The sequence below is a fragment of the Nannobrachium achirus genome (genome assembly GCF_963921795.1).
Source record: "Nannobrachium achirus genome assembly, chromosome: 1".
NCBI classification, from domain to species: domain Eukaryota; kingdom Metazoa; phylum Chordata; class Actinopteri; order Myctophiformes; family Myctophidae; genus Nannobrachium; species Nannobrachium achirus.
The window spans coordinates 52480606-52498140 of NC_137810.1; the positions used below are offsets into that span (position 1 = coordinate 52480606).

The window sequence follows — 17535 nt, forward strand, 5'->3', positions numbered from 1 at the left end:
TCAAGACAATTTAACAACATTTTATCGTTATAATTTCAGGCACTTTTAATGTTTAGTGTTTTCACAGGTGATGCATGCTGCAGAGCTGAGGAAGTAAAGGTAATAATAGTTCACATTGGTGCACACTCCATGACATCCTTAGAAAGGCAAAGGTTGCATAAAACATATGGTCGTTGTTGTTTGGAAACCTCATCTGTCCAAAACCGTTCCTTTTTATTATTATTAAAAGCTTGTAGATCTGCACTTCTGTGCAACACTCTTGTATGATGAAGTAGGATATTACTTTATTGGGAAAAAAAGTTGAAATATGGAGATACTATAGTACGAGGTTTCTGCCCTACCGACAATATCCGGCCCCCCAACCTGCGTAGCATCTCATTGGTTCTCATTCCCTGTTCTCAGGGACGTGCTGGCCATTGGGAAAAGCGGGCCAACTCCCGAACGGCCGGTTCATTCCCGGCCTGTCCAGGCCGGCCATTAGGAAAAAAATACAAAATAAAATGTCGGCCTTCGTTCCATTTTGGGGGCTGTGCGGCCAACAAAGTAAATCGTCACTGTCGGACAGAAACCTCGTATCTCCAAGTTTCAAATTTATACATTTTTTCACAAAGCAAAGCCCTGCTTCATCATACAAGGCTGTTGCACAAAAGTAGTGAAAACAGCAGATCTACAAGCACACAACGCCTCGCGGTGCGAGGCGTTGTGTGCCCGTAGATCGGCTGTTAAATCATTTTTAAAATTATAAATACATAACAAACAGTTTTGGACATATAAGGTTTCCACCCGACAACGACGAAATATAACTCAATAAAAACTCCAACTCTTTTTCCCGGGCTGAATCAGGGGCCCAGCACGTCCCTGAGTCATGGAGTCAGTGAGGAAGTAAGGGACTTCTCATTGACCACAAGCCTTGACTTTTTTGTTCAACCCTCTGCTTTTTCAACTACTTTGTATCTCCCCCCTCTCATCATTATCACACATATAGTATATGTATGCCACAGTTGTATGATCCCATTATATAACCATCTAATCAAAATAGCAGAGGACAGAATAAAAATGTTTTTTTTGTATGCATGCCCATGTGCATGTGTACACGACCTCGCCCTTTAGGTGAGGTCGCTTCTCGCCCTTAGGGCATCTTACTAGTGATTAATATTCCATAAGCTCCACTTGGTGAAAAATTATGGTTTTATGATTAGAAAAAACAGGATTGACTTTAATTTGTATGTTTAAGTCTACTTAATTCATCTCACAAAGTCACAATCCATTAGTATTTATTTTGGATATTCTCTACCACCTTTTTACACTTCCACTTTATGTACTTTGTGCATTGTTATTTTGCGTTGTAAGCAGTCATTCCTCAAATTGTTTTGACAAAAATAAAACCTTTAAATTGTAAACATACCTTAAAAAATGAATGGAATAAACATCACGTATGCCTAATAGTAGTTACAGGCTGGAGAAAAAAAAAATCACACCCGTGTGAAGTGGAGCTGTGTGTGTGTGTGTGTGTGTGTGTGTGTGTGTGTGTGTGTGTGTGTGTGTGTGTGTGTGTGTGTGTGTGTGTGTGTGTGTGTGTGTGTGTGTGTGTGTGTGTGTGTGTGTGTGTGTGTGTGTGTGTGTGTGTGGATCATGTGTACCGATTTTTGTGACATTTGAAGAAAATATGTAGGAAAAGGAGCAAAAAGTGTGTTTTGGAGAAAATTCAGGATGGCGGAAAATCTATCATGGCGCAAATGGGCGTGGCCTATATGGGGAGATGCGTCATGACCCAAGGAATCCAGGGAAAAAATATTTTTAATTTTCCGACCTACGGTTCAAGAGTTACAGGCCAAAACGTAAAGTGGGGTGTTATGGCGCCACCATGCGGCCAAATGACACAATTATTTTTTATTTAATCCTTGAAAGCATTATGAACCTCCTCTCCAAGTCTTGAAACTCTAGCCCCTATGGTTTGCGAGAGACAAATAATTGAATGTGAGTTTTTGCAATTCCCATTATAAGTCAATGGGGAAAATTAATTCACTAATAAATTAATATCAATTAAACTATAGAACCTTTCTCTTAGAAAAGTAATAGCCCACGATTCCTGAGTAAGCTGGTCGATTTGACATATGGCGCGAGTGTGTGGTGGCAAAACTGTGGGACTAGTGGCGTGCCGAAGTTTAGGAAGTTCAGGCTACATACACACAGACAGACAGACACACACACACACACACAGACCCACACGGCCACGTATAGGGAGCCTGTGTTTCACACAGCTCCAATAATAGTAAGTAATCTATGTGATGTGAATTCTCTGATGAAGGCTCATATTCGAAAAGCGTGAGTACTTTGTCCTCCATTGATTTAAATAGATGTGCTTTTTGGGATTTTCAATTCCTACTTTTTATGTATAGACACTGGATTTTGGGTCTAGCACTCCACTGAGAAAACCCATTGCTGATGCTCAGCTTCTCTTTCTTATTAAGCTTCTGTCAGTGATTTTGATTTATGAGCCGCCATCCTCAATGATGGTCTGAAAATGAAAGATGTTTTAGTTTCGTTAGTTTCTTTGTGTTGTTGTTTGACAGTATACTCTGGCCCTGGTTTCGTTTGGATTTATGGTATCATTAGCTTATGTGGGCTTAGCATGCAAGAATAGAATTTCATTCATTCACTGAAAAATATATTGGTTCATTCATTGTATTACATTTTTACTCCAGTATAGTGACAAACATCTGTCAGTCCTAGGGCATTCACGAATAGTGATTTTTAGTTTTCAAATTATTCGACCTCAGAGTATTCGAATAGTCGAATATTCGGCAGGACTGGCCAAAATGTCAAATATTAAGTAAGCAAGAGGCGAACATTGTGAAAATAGCCGATCTACATGCTCACAACGCCTCGCGTTGCGAGGCGTTGTGTCATTCTGTGTCATTCTTATGACTTACTATCTAGCCAAGTTTTATAAAGTATATATTTTTTAAAGAGAGAAAAAAACGAATATTAGACTTCGGCAAACAACGTCGAATAGTGACTTTGATATTCGAATATTCGAATATTTGGTGAATGCCCTAGTCAGTCCTAAATGTGTCATTCCATCCTGCTCCTAGCCAATGGACCTCAGCTGGAATCCCTACTCCTGCGGAGGAATGGCCTTCTCAGCTCCCAACCTGGTGGAGTGTCTGAGAAAGAATGAGTGTCACCTCACCAGAGAGTTCTTCAATGGGCTGGCTCTTTGCCACACTATCATGACCGAATGGAAGCAAGGTGAGGGCTCATGTGTGCACGTGTATTTCAGGCATTTAGAGTTCGACAAAAGGAGATAAATTCCACTCTCCGCTACATGTGAAGTTTTGAGCTGTGTAGCTCTCCTTCATCTCCATGTGTAAAGTAACTAAATACATTACTTAAGTACAATTTTGAGGTATTTGTACTTTAGTATTTCCAGTTTTCCATACTTTTACTTTTACTCCACTACATCTCAGAGGAAAATATTGTACCTTTACTCCACTATATTTTTTTAAACTTTAGTTGGATAGATATTGATATAAATACAGATATAAATATTATAAAACATACATAAAATACTTAAGCCCTATTTTGCACTTTTTGTACTTTTGTACATTTTGATGCTAACACTTTCATACTTGTATTCAAGTAGATTTTGAATTCCAGACTTTTACTCGTAAAATACTATTTCTACATTGTAGTATTGATAGGGATTGGGGAAACCAACGAAGGGAACCAAATCAAAGCGACGCCGCTTCTTCTAGTGGTTTCCGCGCTTTAGGCGGAAACCAAACGGTCTGTTGTGAATGTGAACGAACACCAGGCTTTCTCTCAGAAAGCCTGGTGGGCGAGGTTACTTTTACTTAATTAAAACATGTGAGTATTTTTTCCACCACGGGCTATACTGTATATATGTCTATTGTTCCACTTGCTCCAGTCTACCAGTCGGCATCACCTGACTATATGTCTATTGTTCCAAGGGCAACTGGTCTACCAGTCTGCATCCCTGACTATACTGTATATGTCTATTGTTCCAAGGGCAACTGGTCTACCAGTCTGCGTCCCCAGACGAGGAGGCTCTTGTTGGGGCAGCCAGAGAGTTGGGCTTCGTCTTTCTCTCCCGGACCAGAGAAACAATGACCATGAGTGAGATGGGAGTCACTAAGGAGTACCAGCTGTTGGCACTGCTGGACTTCACCAGCCAGAGGAGACGCATGGCTGTACTGGGTGAGAGAGGACCAAGAAGATAATATGTTGTTGTTGTTATTGTGGATCATATATCTTGCCACATGCTAGGGCATTCACCAAATATTCGAATATTCGAATATCAAAGTCACTATTCGACGTTGTTCACCGAAGTTGAATATTCGCTGGTTCTCAAACTTTTTTAGGCCGTGACCCCCAAAATAAACATATTTTAACTGGGGACCCCCACCCTGACAAGCACTTGGAATTGTAGGTATTACATTTAATGTGACTCAGTTCCACAGATAATTATTGTGAAAATAGCAGATCTACATGCTCACAACGCCTCGCAACGCGAGGCGTTGTGAGCATGTAGATCGGCTATTTTCACAATGTTCGCCTCCTGCTTACTTAATATTTGACAGTTTGGCCAGTCCTGTCGAATATTCGACTATTCGAATACTTTGAGGTCGAATAATTCGAATACTAAAAATCACTATTTGTGAATGCCCTACCACATGCCATGGTTGTGTTGTTTATTGTTTACATGTCCACATTATGTTTTGATCTTATTTTGACTTAATTGTCCTTACTGTTCAGTTCATGTAATAACATTGCTTGTCTGCATTGTGGTTCCATTACCATTTTACGTCAGTAACGTGAAAGAGAGCCTGGGATCCTGACAGTTTGTACTTTTATACCTTTATTTTTTGGCTTGAAGCGAGCCCACACTGTTTCGATCCAGCCACACAGATATGGGCTGTCTTGGCCATCTGTCTTGGCCATATATGGATTCTGTTAGTGTGGTATGTGGCCGATGTGGCCTCCATATATGGGCATCCCCATTCTGTTAGTGTGGTTCTCCTGACATCACAGTGATGATCATAGCGTCAAACCCATAGACCGTAAAAAAAGTGACACGGAGACAAGATGTGCCGTTTCTCATACTAAACTGCGACATAGAGGTTGCAATTAATAAAATACTGTATCCTTAATTACTGTGTTTTCACAGATCTTTAGGAAATTTCATTTCAAATCATATTTCTCTCTTCTAATCTGTGATCTCCCAATCATGCTAATGGATCCCTCTCTCTGTCAATCATCTTTTCCTATTGATGAATAGTCCATAATGTATTGATATGTATGTGTAGCACAGTGACCGGTGCTCTGTGCATTGTTTTCAGTGCGGGACCCAGAGGGACAGCTGAAGCTCTACTCTAAAGGGGCTGACCATGTGATCTTCGAGAGACTCCAGGCAGATGATCCACATCGGGAGAGCACCGACAAATCCCTGGAGGTGAAACCAGTGATTCTCAAACTGCTGTTACAAGTGGGCCCCCAAGCAATTGGCAAAATACTACGATTAATAACATTAAAATAAAAAAGGACGAATGAATGTTGTAGGTGCCAAAATCCCCCAAATTATCTTGCGCGTCTTTCAGAAAATAGAGGCCACTTCTAAAGTAAAATGTCTTTATTTATTAAAACCTAAATAATGAATCAAACCAAAGTGGTAAGAAAAATCACACTCACGTGGCATCTTTCCCTGTCCTCTTCTTTGTGCTCGAAGCTGAAATTGGGCCCTGCAAATCATAGCCAGCTTGTCAATCAGTCAGTATGCAAAGCCTAATTAAGGATCAGTTAAAACTTTTACATCACAATCAATACAATTTTGAAGAGCAAGACGAGGCTTGTAATCCCTGATCAGCACTCCCACTGAGGCAATTGATGCATACCTGCATAACATATTGAAGACCTATCACGCGTTGTTGTTTCTTTCCCCCCTCTTTCTATTGATAAAACTCAGTACCTCAGAGGAGATCCCACAGTGTAACCAAGCACAATTTACAGTTGTAACATATCAATATAATGTGTTATATTTTCTCGTCTCAGTTATTTGCCCAGGTCTGCCTGAGGACGTTGTGCGTGGCGGTTCGATCCGTGCCCGAGGCGTTGTGGGGGAAATGGAGCAAAACCCTCACCTCCTCTGCTACCATGATAACCTCTGACCGTGATAAGGCACTGGAGGAGTTGTATGATGACATGGAGAAAGACCTGGAGGTAGCCTTCATGCCTACCGTGATACAACATGTCTGATGGTCATCTGTGGTGTGAACCCTGCATGTGCTCAGCTTATAGCGCTGTGCTTTTTTTTTGTCTTATAAATATGAGAGTAGGATGCGCAGAAGTGTGGTGGTTCTCAAACATTTTCATGTCAAGGACCCTCGAATTGACCCTCGTATTTGGCCGCAGACCCCCACCTTAAAATATTTTGTGTCAGGGATCCCCAAAAGAGAAGATTTATATTAAAATATTTCAATGTTATTTACATTTATTTAAATGTTTTAAATAGCTGATCTACATGCTCACAATGTGTCACATTGCGGTGTGTTGTGAGCTTTGTAGATCAGCTATTTTCAAATATCTGAAGAACAAAATAGAGCTGAAGTGGTTGCAATGCCACGTTAACTAATTTAGCTGGGGACCCCGTGCGAGGACCCTACTTTGAGAACCACTGGTGTTAGACGATGAAGAGTAGTCAAGTAGAACATCATCTTTGTCTTTTAAAAGTTGTTCCTCTAGAAATATATTATGTTCTTTTAGAAAAAGACCCTTGCAAAAAGAAGTTAGCTGCTCATAATATGAGCAGCTAACTATTATGCTTTTACTTTTCAATGATGTGGGGGCAGGGACGTGCAGAGAATGTTAGAGAGGCAGGGGCTGATATTTCTAAAAGGACCTTTTGGTGAAAATATCGAAAATAGCAGACCTCCAAGCTCACAACGCGTCGCATGGCATGGAAAGGGGGCATTTCAATTTTTCTCACCATAGTAAAAACTGCATTCATGGTCTGGAGAGGGCACTTTTTACAGACGGGTAAAAGGGCAGGGGCTCAAGCCCCCTTTGATGTCCTTTCTCTGACAGTAGCACAAAAACATGGTGTTGTCCAGTCCCCAGAGGAAACCATACCCCTGTGCTTTATCCTCGGGTGTAGTTGCTGGGGGTGACGGCCATAGAGGACCGGCTTCAGGAGGGGGTTCCTGAGACCATCGCTCTGCTGCGAGAGGCTGGGATAAAAGTATGGGTGCTGACTGGGGACAAAAAAGGTACTGTAAAAGAAGCAGGAAAGGAACACACAAGGGGCTTAGGTTCTCAGTCTGCAGTATCATTATACACACCGGGTCCTGTGTCTGAACAAACAAAGTCTCTTTCTTGTCCTCCTTTTCTCTTCTCTCTCTCTCTCTCTCTCTCTCTCTCTCTCTCTCTCTCTCTCTCTCTCTCTCTCTCTCTCTCTCTCTCTCTCTCATTTCCCACTCCCTCTGTCTTTCCACACAGAGACGGCAGTGAATATTGGATACTCTTGCAAACTACTGGATCCTGATACCAGATTACTGGAAGGGCAGGAGCTGAGGTTAGCAATGATAAAAATACACGTGTACACACACACACACGCACACACACACACACACACACACACACACACACACACACACACACACACACACACACACACACACACACACACACATTGATCTCTGTGTGTTTGCCTCCACAGACAGATCCTCCAGTCCTCAGACCCAGGGGTCAGTTTGTCTAAAACCCGGCAGACAGAGATGTGGTGTGTAGACAGGGAGACGGCTGGAGAGAAGACTGCTCTCGTTCTCACCGGAGACCAGCTGGTAAACAGTGAGCTTCAAATAGCCTGCTCATATATTTTTCAAATGACTCGATGTGATCAAAGTACCTTTGAGCATGGTGTTGGGGAGAGGGGAGTGGACAGTTAGCAGAATTCCAGAAAACGATGGCTAAAATGCAGACGCAACAGTTTTGCACCGCAATCGTCACAAGTCTTAATATTTCATTTGTATTGTGATGTGACGCTGACCTCTGCATTTAACAATGAATGTACCATAGTTAAAAATGTCCAGAAGTATTTCTTAGCAGGATGGGGATGAATTAACCTGAGAGAAATTACTGCAAAGCAGGCCTTCTTCACTCTTAAAGGACAACTTTGTTTTTTTACAACAAGGTTTCATTATAGTCATTAGAGAAAAGAAAAGATGAGTGTTAAAATGTTTTCATTCACTTCTTTCTATCGTTTTAGTGATTTTAACGATTTTGATTTGATTTGATTTTGATTTGCATGCTGCAAGTGGCTAAATGTGTATACACAATAAGCCCATTCCCAAGATGCACCGCAATCTTTCATGGGCAGATGTGACTTATGGGGGCTGTTGTAAATGGAAACAAAGACATTTCCGGCTTATTATGTCTAAAAAGACATATTTAGCCTCCCACTGAAAGCATTCCTAAGACACCAAATTATTATAGTAAATTTCCCCATTCTGAATCAATAGGGGTACATTTATTGTAATCAAATTATTGTCTTAGGAATGCGACAAAAAACTAAAAGTATTATTGAACTCTCCATGGCGTGAGTAATCAATAGAAAAAATATATTTTTGAGGGTGACCTACTCCTTTAAGTCTTAAGGTGCACGGCTTAATGAAAGTAAGGACATGGCCAGCACACAATGAATGTCCTTTTAACATAAATAAAAGTTGTGAAAAGGTCATTCAAAGTGTGCTGGCTATTTCCTTACTTTTATGGAAATGAGTTAACCACATGAACCCTAGCATATTTATTTTTGCTTGTAGCTATTCTTTGTGATATAGAGGGAAGTATAGATCCTTGTACTTACATTGACATAATATACATAAAGACAGACAGACACACACACACACACACACACACACACACACACACACACACACACACACACACACACAGATAGCCTCATTACAATCACCTTGCATCGCTTTGTGGCTATGTAACAAACACAACTATTAACGTTTTTTTTGGGGTTTTTTCTAAGTAAAAGTCGCCAAAAGTCGTCTGGCAGGGAAGTCCATAGTGAGAAAGTTGATCTAAAAGTCGTTTGGCACTGTATGAGTTAACCATGATAGATTCATTAAAAACACCCATTATTTTTTCTGGTGACTCATAATACACTCCTAATACGTGAGCAGGCTGTGTTCTTTTTTTATAACCTTTTTCATTTATTTTTAATATTCTTTTTATTGTATTTCATTTTTTTCCATTTTCCCAAAGAATTATTAAAAATAAAAATAAAAAAGTTATCAAAAAAATCATGGCCTGCTCACGTATTAGGAGCGTATTAACACAGCGGGTGCCCACGAGGTGTCTACGCGTCAATTTCTTTGATGTCGCTGGAGGCCCACGACGCGTTAGACGCGTTTACTGTAATTACAGTATAACTTTATATCTCACCGTTAGGTCGGGGCTACGCCTGGATGTAGCCCATTAGCCGCTAGTCGCTTCGAGTCGACGCTGAGAGCATCGCGCGGCCGTTTTTCTCCGTATACTCCAATGCATTTCCCCATCTTTAAAGCCCTTTATCTCCGATGTTTGTTTTATGGCTAAAACTGTGGCCGCGTGCGGCAAAATGTCCAAATTTTGATCGGCAGTGAACAGCTATGATCAACACTAGCCCATACAGTAAGTTACACAATAACATCCTGTCTGCGCTCATGTGACCAAGTGACGTCATCACACATGCATTGACGCAACAGGGCCTCGTATTCTTCTATGGAAGTGCTATGGGGGCACTCAGAGGGGATGACTGGCGCCACCTGGTGGGCAGTCGACGTGTTAAGAGTCACCAGAAAAAATAACTGGTGTTTTTAATGAATCTATCATGGTTAAAATGGAGTTTGAAGTTACAATGGGTGTGTATGGGGCCCACCTCTGGAGGAGGAGGACTGGTAACATTTACTAAATCAAATATCTAAATATTGAATCAAGCAAATTAAAATCTGTCCATGATGTTCATAAAAGCCTGATTAGACAATAAAATGGCCAAACGTTGTTTTTTCTTAAAAGTGAAATATCCCTTTAACTTTAACTCTCTTTTCTTTGATGCTCTTTCCCAGCATGATTTTGACAGCCAACCAGAGTGGGGTGCCATGTTCATGAAGCTGGCGGAGCAGTGCCAGTCGGTTGTGTGCTCCAGGGTAACCCCTGGTCAGAAGGCTGACATCGTTACCTTGATCAGAAAACACACCAACTCAGTCACCATGGCCATCGGAGACGGTGCCAACGATGTCAATATGATAAAGAGTAAGTCGGATGAATGGATCAAATTAGGGTTATCACAATTATTACATAATCTTCTAATCGCAATTATTTGAGGTAATTGCAATTATTTTGCATAATAGTCATAATCGTTTCCATGTTGAGAAATGTTAATATATAGTTTCAAACACTTTAAAAAAGTAGTGGAAATAGCAGATCTACAAGCTCACAACGCGTCGCATCTATCAATGTTATTTTTTAAGTATTAAGTTAAATATGTCAGTAATTTCTTTGTATATTTAAGTTAAGTGTCATAATTGCCATGTGCAACTTCAAAGCCTAAAAGCCAAACAGAAATGTAATTGTCAACGACAAAAACACAATTAAATCTTTAATCGCAGTTATTTGAGTGACAATTAATCGTCATGTAAAATGTCATAATCGTGACAGCCCTAGATCAAATGTAATCAGTGGTGGAAAAAGTACTCAAATGTTTTACTTAAGGGAAAGTATCGATACTGCACTGTAGAAATACTCTGATATAAGTAAAAGTCTGGAATTCACAAGCTTTCAATTGTATAAAATGTCTAAACATCTTTTGAAAATAGCAGATCTACAAGCATCGTGGCACATTGTGAGCTTGAAGTGGTTACTTCGCAATTTTTTTACTGTTACTTTTGCAATAATAATCAAAATGTACTGTACAAAGTAACTAATAACAAAATATTTTGTGGAGTAAAATACAACATTTGCCTCTGAGATGTAGTGGCGTATAAGTAAAATGTACGGAAATGTTGAAATACTCAGTAAAGTAAAAGTAACTCAAAATTGTTCATGTAATTTCTCTCTCTGGCCTGCTAGCGGCTCATATAGGTGTAGGGCTGATGGGGGTGGAGGGAGGTCAGGCCGTACAGAATGCAGACTTTTCATTGGCCCAGTTCAGGTTCCTACAGAGGCTGCTACTGGTCCATGGCCGCTGGTCGTACCGTCGCATTTCCTTCTTCCTGCGCTACTTCCTGTATAAGACCTCCTGCTTCTGTCTGGTCCAGATCTGGTATGGTTTCTACAACGGCTTCAGTGCTCAGGTTAGACCCTTGTTTCTCAAAATGGGGGGTACGTGTACCCCTAAGGGTACAGGGGGTGGTACTTGAGAAAATGAAAAACGGAATAAATGTATTTTACTGTTATGTTTAATTAGAAAACATTAAAGCTTTAAACCAAATTAAGTAAGAATTTTGACTAGCACAACTGTTACTGAATAGAAAAGAGGCTACTTGTTTTCATGACATAAAAACTGGACTTTTGATGTCAGTATTTCCTAATCAAAATGTTGTTGTCGATTAAAGGGGGTACTTCAGCAATCAGGAAAAGGGATACTGATGCCCAAAGAGTTTGAGAACCACTGGGTTAGATAACACAAGAGGCCGAAAGTGAAATGTTTCAAGAATGCGAAAAGATTCAACATGGAGCAAATATCCAGGACTTAACAGGACGTAATAATTTAAAAACTGACTGCTGCAGTACAAGTTATGGGTACAGTCAAGTTGACCTTGACCACTTTCCTCTGTTCCTCTCCTGCAGACCATGTATGAGTTCTGGTACATTGCTCTCTACACAGCTTTCTACACGTCATATCCAATTATGGCCGTGGCCATCTTTGATCAGGTGAGACAGAAACTGAGAAGGTCCAACTGCACTGGCCATCTCCTTGTGTCCCCTTTTGACTCACTGAACATTCACTAGTCTTTAACATATATTAGTGTTAACATGAACTATGACACAACAAAAAGACCAGTTTAGTCAGGAACACTCACGTCAAAGTAGATTTAACCATTTATTGCAACAAATGCAATACAGTTACTCTGCGTTACCAGATGTTCCCTGAATTTTGTTCAAGCAGCTCTGCAAAATCAGGGAACGTTAAGCACATCCCCCATACTACAATAGTAGTACAATAGCAATACATTGACATGTTAGCTTGAATCAGCAGACATAAAATCACAAGTATTTGAGCCTATGCCAGATTCTGATCAAAAGGTGGAGGCTGGGGTGGAGGAGGCAGCTAAGCAATAGCGGATCCAAAGCTTCGGATCCAAGACAAGAGGAGCTATAGTGAATGCAAGCCATATTTAAAGGAGCCTCCCTTATAGAGCGTGTGCTCTGATTGGAGTATGACAGTGTGACGTAATGACCAGCAGATCTGTGAATGAGGAATAGGTAAGGATCTGACTGACAGCTGATTACAGCTGAGGCGGGCGAGACTCACGTGTCCTGCATAAACTAACGCTTTGCTTCATTTATCTTCCATTCCCTCCGTCTGTCTCTCTCCCTCTCCCCTCTCCTTTCTCCTCTCTCTCTCAGGATGTTGGGGCGAAGAGCAGCCTGAAATGGCCAGAGTTGTACCATGTTGGCCAGAAAAGTGGGCACTTCAACGCGCGGATAATGTCAGCAACACTCCTGTTTTCCGTTTACACGTCCCTCGCTCTCTTCTTCATCCCCTATGGAGTCTGGCAAGACGAAGCACGTGAATACCAGTCCATGGCTTTCACCGTCGCCATGTCAGCGTTTTTTACGGCCAACACTGAGGTCAGAGGTCAAACTGTTTCTTGGGTTGGACTGAAGCTTCTGCGAAGGAGTTTTGCTTTGCTGTTAACGAGTTGAACCCCAACATGCCTATTGTACGGGGAACATTTGTCAAAAATAGCAGATCTACAAGCTTAACCATTAAATACTTCTTCCTTGACAATAGCTGAAAACATGCAGTAATCCCGGTCTCTATAATGCCTTCCCCTGGCCAGCCGGGGCGCCTGATGGAGGGGAAAGGAACTGGTTCGAATAACGCGTTCCTTCCACGTGCTACGTCCAACCAGGGAAGTTCCCCCCTGTCAGGTGATAAGAAGCGGCTTGCCCACTCCTCATGCACTGAAGGAAGCATGAGCTCAGTTCGGGGGTCTCCCCAGGTTGTCAGAGGGAGAGCAGCGCCCAGGATTACAGCTTAAGCAATTGGCACTGGGTGAAAAATGCGTTACAAAATTGTGGGATAAAAAAAAAAATAGCTGATCCACCAGATTATGATTTATATAATTAGATTGTGATATTCATTTCTCAAACATAAATATCTCAGACAGTCTACATTTCCCAAAAAGGAAATGCATCATGTATTTAATTTCAGTCTGACCAGAAGCAGTGATGAAACATAACCCCACTCGATAAAAATGCATAACCAGAGAGGGAAGATATCAAAATCAGAGGCGTGTATCAGTAAACATTTAAGTACAAAAGTATTGGCATAAAAAGAATTACTTAAAGTAACAAAAATAAAAGTACTCGTTAGGCAGAATGTCCCATTTTAAGTTTTCAAATGTATAAAGATCTTGTGAAAATATCAGATCTACAAGCTCACAATGTGTCGCATCGCATTGTGAGCTTGTAGATCAGTACTTGAGTAAACGTACTTATTAGTTACTTTACACTGCTGTGGTGTTTGTGATTGTTTGTGTACAGGCGATACAGTACACCAGACACTGGACCGGCTGGAATATAGCGGCTGTGGTCCTCAGTATACTGATCTTCTTCATCGGGACCATCATCACTCAGACCGAGGTGCTGTTCCAGAGATCACCCAGGGAGTACTTCTTTGTTGGTACGTCTCTCCTTCACTCACACAACAACTGCAACTGTCCGTTATTTTCTTAGTGATTATTTCTAAGCATTCTAACTTTTCCGAACAAAAAATGATATACATACATATATATCGTTGCTGTCTGGCAGAAACCTATATTTTAACTTTTTTGTGTGTTCTTCGTAAATCAACGCCCTACTTGATCTTACTACGGCGTCACACAAAAAAGTATCAATAGTAGCAGATCTACAAGCTAGTTCGTGCCGCGTTTTGAGCTTGTATATCTGCTAATTTTGCCATGAATTTGAATCTCAGTTTTGGACGTATGAGTTTTTCACCCGACAGAGACGATATATGTTGCGGTATATTGGCCATTTATTGAAATACATGTTTTCCATTGTGTTTTCAGCTGATTGGGGTATTCTTATGTGTGTGTGTGTGTGTGCGCTTCTGGACAGGTGTGTTTACTGAGACCTTCACTGATCCAGTTGTGTGGCTCACTGCTATGCTGACTGCCTGGGTGGCTGTGCTGCCTTCTGTGCTGGTCAACACTGTCATGCTCCTCACTCGCAGTAGACACAAGGTAATACCTCTGTGTGTGTGTGTGTGTGTGTGTGTGTGTGTGTGTGTGTGTGTGTGTGTGTGTGTGTGTGTGTGTGTGTGTGTGTGTGTGTGTGTGTGTGTGTGTGTGTGTGTGTGTGTGTGTGTGTGTGTGTGTGTGTGTGTGTGTGTGTGTGTGATGCAGAATTTATACTCCGTTACACCAGTGGTTCTCAACCTTTTCAGTCCGCGACACCCAAAATAACCATATTTCAACTGGGGACCCCCCACCCTAACATGTACTTGGAATTGTAGGAGTAGGCATTACATTTAGTTTGACTCGAACTGTTCCATTGTGAAAATAGCAGATCTACATGCCCACAACGCCTCGCAATGCGAGGCGTTGTGGGCATGTAGAGCTGCTATTTTCACAATTTATGCCTCTAATATTTGACAATTTTGCCAGTGTTTAACCAGAGGAACCAAAAAGGTCTTTAAAGTCCCTAAATTGTCACTTTAGAAATGTGCAGATACCCTGTATACACTTATTTGTTTTCTTTGAGTGAGAAAAGAATGTTAACATTAAGCTAAACATCTGGGGACCCCCCCCCCCCCCCCCCCAAAACAATTATAATAATTTGGGGACTCCTCTGGGGGTCCCGACCCACAGGTTGAGAACCATTGCGTTTTACGAGCGTTGTTCAATGGGAAAACATGCACATGAATATTCATCACCAATCGGCACGGTGTCCAAAACCAGCGTCTAACATAAAGCTAGTGGAAGAGAGACTAACGGACTGAACCGTAATAACTGGCCAACATTTGATTTCTTCCCATGGTTGTGTGGTGCCCGACCCGTGCTGTGTACATGTACTGCCTTAAAGGAGTAGTTCACCCCCAAATGACTTTTTTTCCCTATTGATTACTCACGCCGTGGAGACTTGAGTTCAATAATATTATTATAGTAAATGTATTATAGTAAATGTACACCCATTGATTCCGGATGGGGACCCAAATGCAGTTGGGTCCCCATCTGGAATCAATGGGGGTACATTTATTGTAATCAAATTATTGTCTTAGGAATGCGACAAATACAAAATAATAATATAAATACTGTTCCTACTAAACAGTGTGGGCTTGCATGTAACAGCATGTATGGGCACAAAGATCTACCCTTTGGCTGCACCTCATTGGCTTTGTACGGTACAAAGGTCTTACGTCATTTTGAGGAGAACTTGACTGATAGATTACGTCATTTTGAGGAGAACTTGATAGATAAATAATGAAGATAACATACAGTACGTGTGCTCGCTTTCAGCGAGCCCACAATTATTGAACACAAGTCTCCGTGGCGTGAGTAATCAATGGGAAAAAAAGTCATTTTAGGGGTGAACTACTCCTTTAAGCCTCGTTTATACTTGGTGTGTTGTCAAGCACCGCCATTGTGTTGCATATTAAAGGGATATTTCACTTTAAAAAAAACCTTGTGTCATTTTATCGTCTAATCAGGCTTTTGGGAACACCCAGGACAGTTTTTGAATTTCTTCATTCAGTATTTAGATATTTGATATTCATTTCCCCTCATTTTCCCCCTTCCAGGACCTTCCTATACAAACCCATTATAACTTTAAACTCAATTTTAACCATGATTTTTTCGATAAAATATTTAACCATGATTTTTTCGATAACATTTTTCATTGATTTCTATTAATCTTTTGGGGAAATAAGATTTATTAAATTCAATAAAAGACTATAAAAAATAAATGAAAAAGGTTATCGAAAAAACACGGCCTACTCACGTATTCGGAGGGTGTCAGGAGTCACCAGAAAAAAAGGACAGGTGTTTTAATTGAATCCATCATGGTTTAAATGGAGTTTGAAGTTATAATGGGTTTGTATAGGAAGGTCCTGGAAGGGGGAAAATGGGGGGAAATGAATATCAAATATCTAAATGCTGAATAAAGAAATTCAAAAACTGTCCTGGGTGTTCCCAAAAGCATGATTAGACGATAAAATAACAAAACGTTTTTTTGAAAGTGAAATATCCCTTTAAGGCATTGCTTAGAACCGCTAACTGATCCCGTTTGTCCCCTTGGGGCCGTTGTGTTCGCAGGTCCACATCCAGAAGAGAGTGGAGTTGAAGCCGAAGTCGAAGGCCTTCCAAAAAGGCGGTCGCCACCGCCGCTCCACGTTTGCCGTGTCTCAGGACGAAGGGATGGGACGCATCATCACCTCAGGGCTCAGCTTCCGCACTGCAGAGGAGAAACGGGTGCCTGCAAGTAATGATCCCACCGTCTCACAAGGACAAACTCACTCTGTGGAGAACGGGGATGCGCCAAGCCACAGGAAAACTGGTTCACCAATACTACGTGCATTATGAATAGATGATTTAAACATGATATGACATCGTCGTTGTCGGGTGAAAACCTTGTATGGACAAAACCGTTCGTTTTGCGTTTTTCATTAAAAAAATTATTTAAACTAGTGAAAACAGCCGATCTACAAGCACACAACGCCTCGCACCGCGAGGCGTTGTGTGCTTGTAGATCTGCTGTTTTCACTACTTTTGTGTGACGGCCTTGTATGATGAAGCAGGGCTTTGCTTTGCGAAAAAAATTACACATTTGAAACTTGGAGATACGAGGTTTCCGCCCGACAGTGACAACATGATATGACATGATATGATATTTAATGTTCTTATGTAATCTGATTTACTAACTTGATACGGAACAGATTATTGACATACCGGTCTTTTGCAGATTTGTTAACGGTGTATTCTTCCCAATCTTTTGTATGATCACATTTTCTAAGTAAATCATAAAATATACACACACAAAGGGACTCTTATTTCGTTATTTTCATATACAGGCAGTTCACCATCACACATGGTTATCTCATGTCATATTTGTTCCTCTCGTAAGGCACATTTCTTTACTATTTGAGATCTTCAAGACACAACGAAAACAACGCACACACTAACACAATATGAAGTGGATGCTGGACAAATAAAAATACATCCACAGTAAAATCCTGGTTGTTCCTTAATCTCAGAGTGTAAAACCTGGACCCCTTTAGAGTTAAACTAAGAGTTTTCAGCT

At 41.0% G+C, this 17535-nt stretch overlaps 1 protein-coding gene across 1 annotated transcript in view; it reads left to right on the plus strand.

Moving 5' to 3' along the window:
- The window catches only part of atp8b3 (ATPase phospholipid transporting 8B3), a gene marked incomplete at both ends in the record, with an annotated part of 36417 nt that overhangs the window by 17745 nt on the left and 1137 nt on the right, over window positions 1-17535 (plus strand). Inside the window, 14 exons of the mRNA XM_080730211.1 lie at window positions 3096-3252; window positions 4033-4221; window positions 5364-5476; window positions 6073-6240; window positions 7175-7286; window positions 7516-7591; window positions 7736-7859; window positions 10134-10320; window positions 11137-11360; window positions 11857-11940; window positions 12637-12861; window positions 13780-13918; window positions 14356-14480; window positions 16551-16716. Of these exons, the coding sequence (XP_080586337.1) occupies window positions 3096-3252; window positions 4033-4221; window positions 5364-5476; window positions 6073-6240; window positions 7175-7286; window positions 7516-7591; window positions 7736-7859; window positions 10134-10320; window positions 11137-11360; window positions 11857-11940; window positions 12637-12861; window positions 13780-13918; window positions 14356-14480; window positions 16551-16716 (2089 nt within the window). The remainder of the gene's footprint in view (window positions 1-3095; window positions 3253-4032; window positions 4222-5363; window positions 5477-6072; window positions 6241-7174; window positions 7287-7515; window positions 7592-7735; window positions 7860-10133; window positions 10321-11136; window positions 11361-11856; window positions 11941-12636; window positions 12862-13779; window positions 13919-14355; window positions 14481-16550; window positions 16717-17535) is intronic.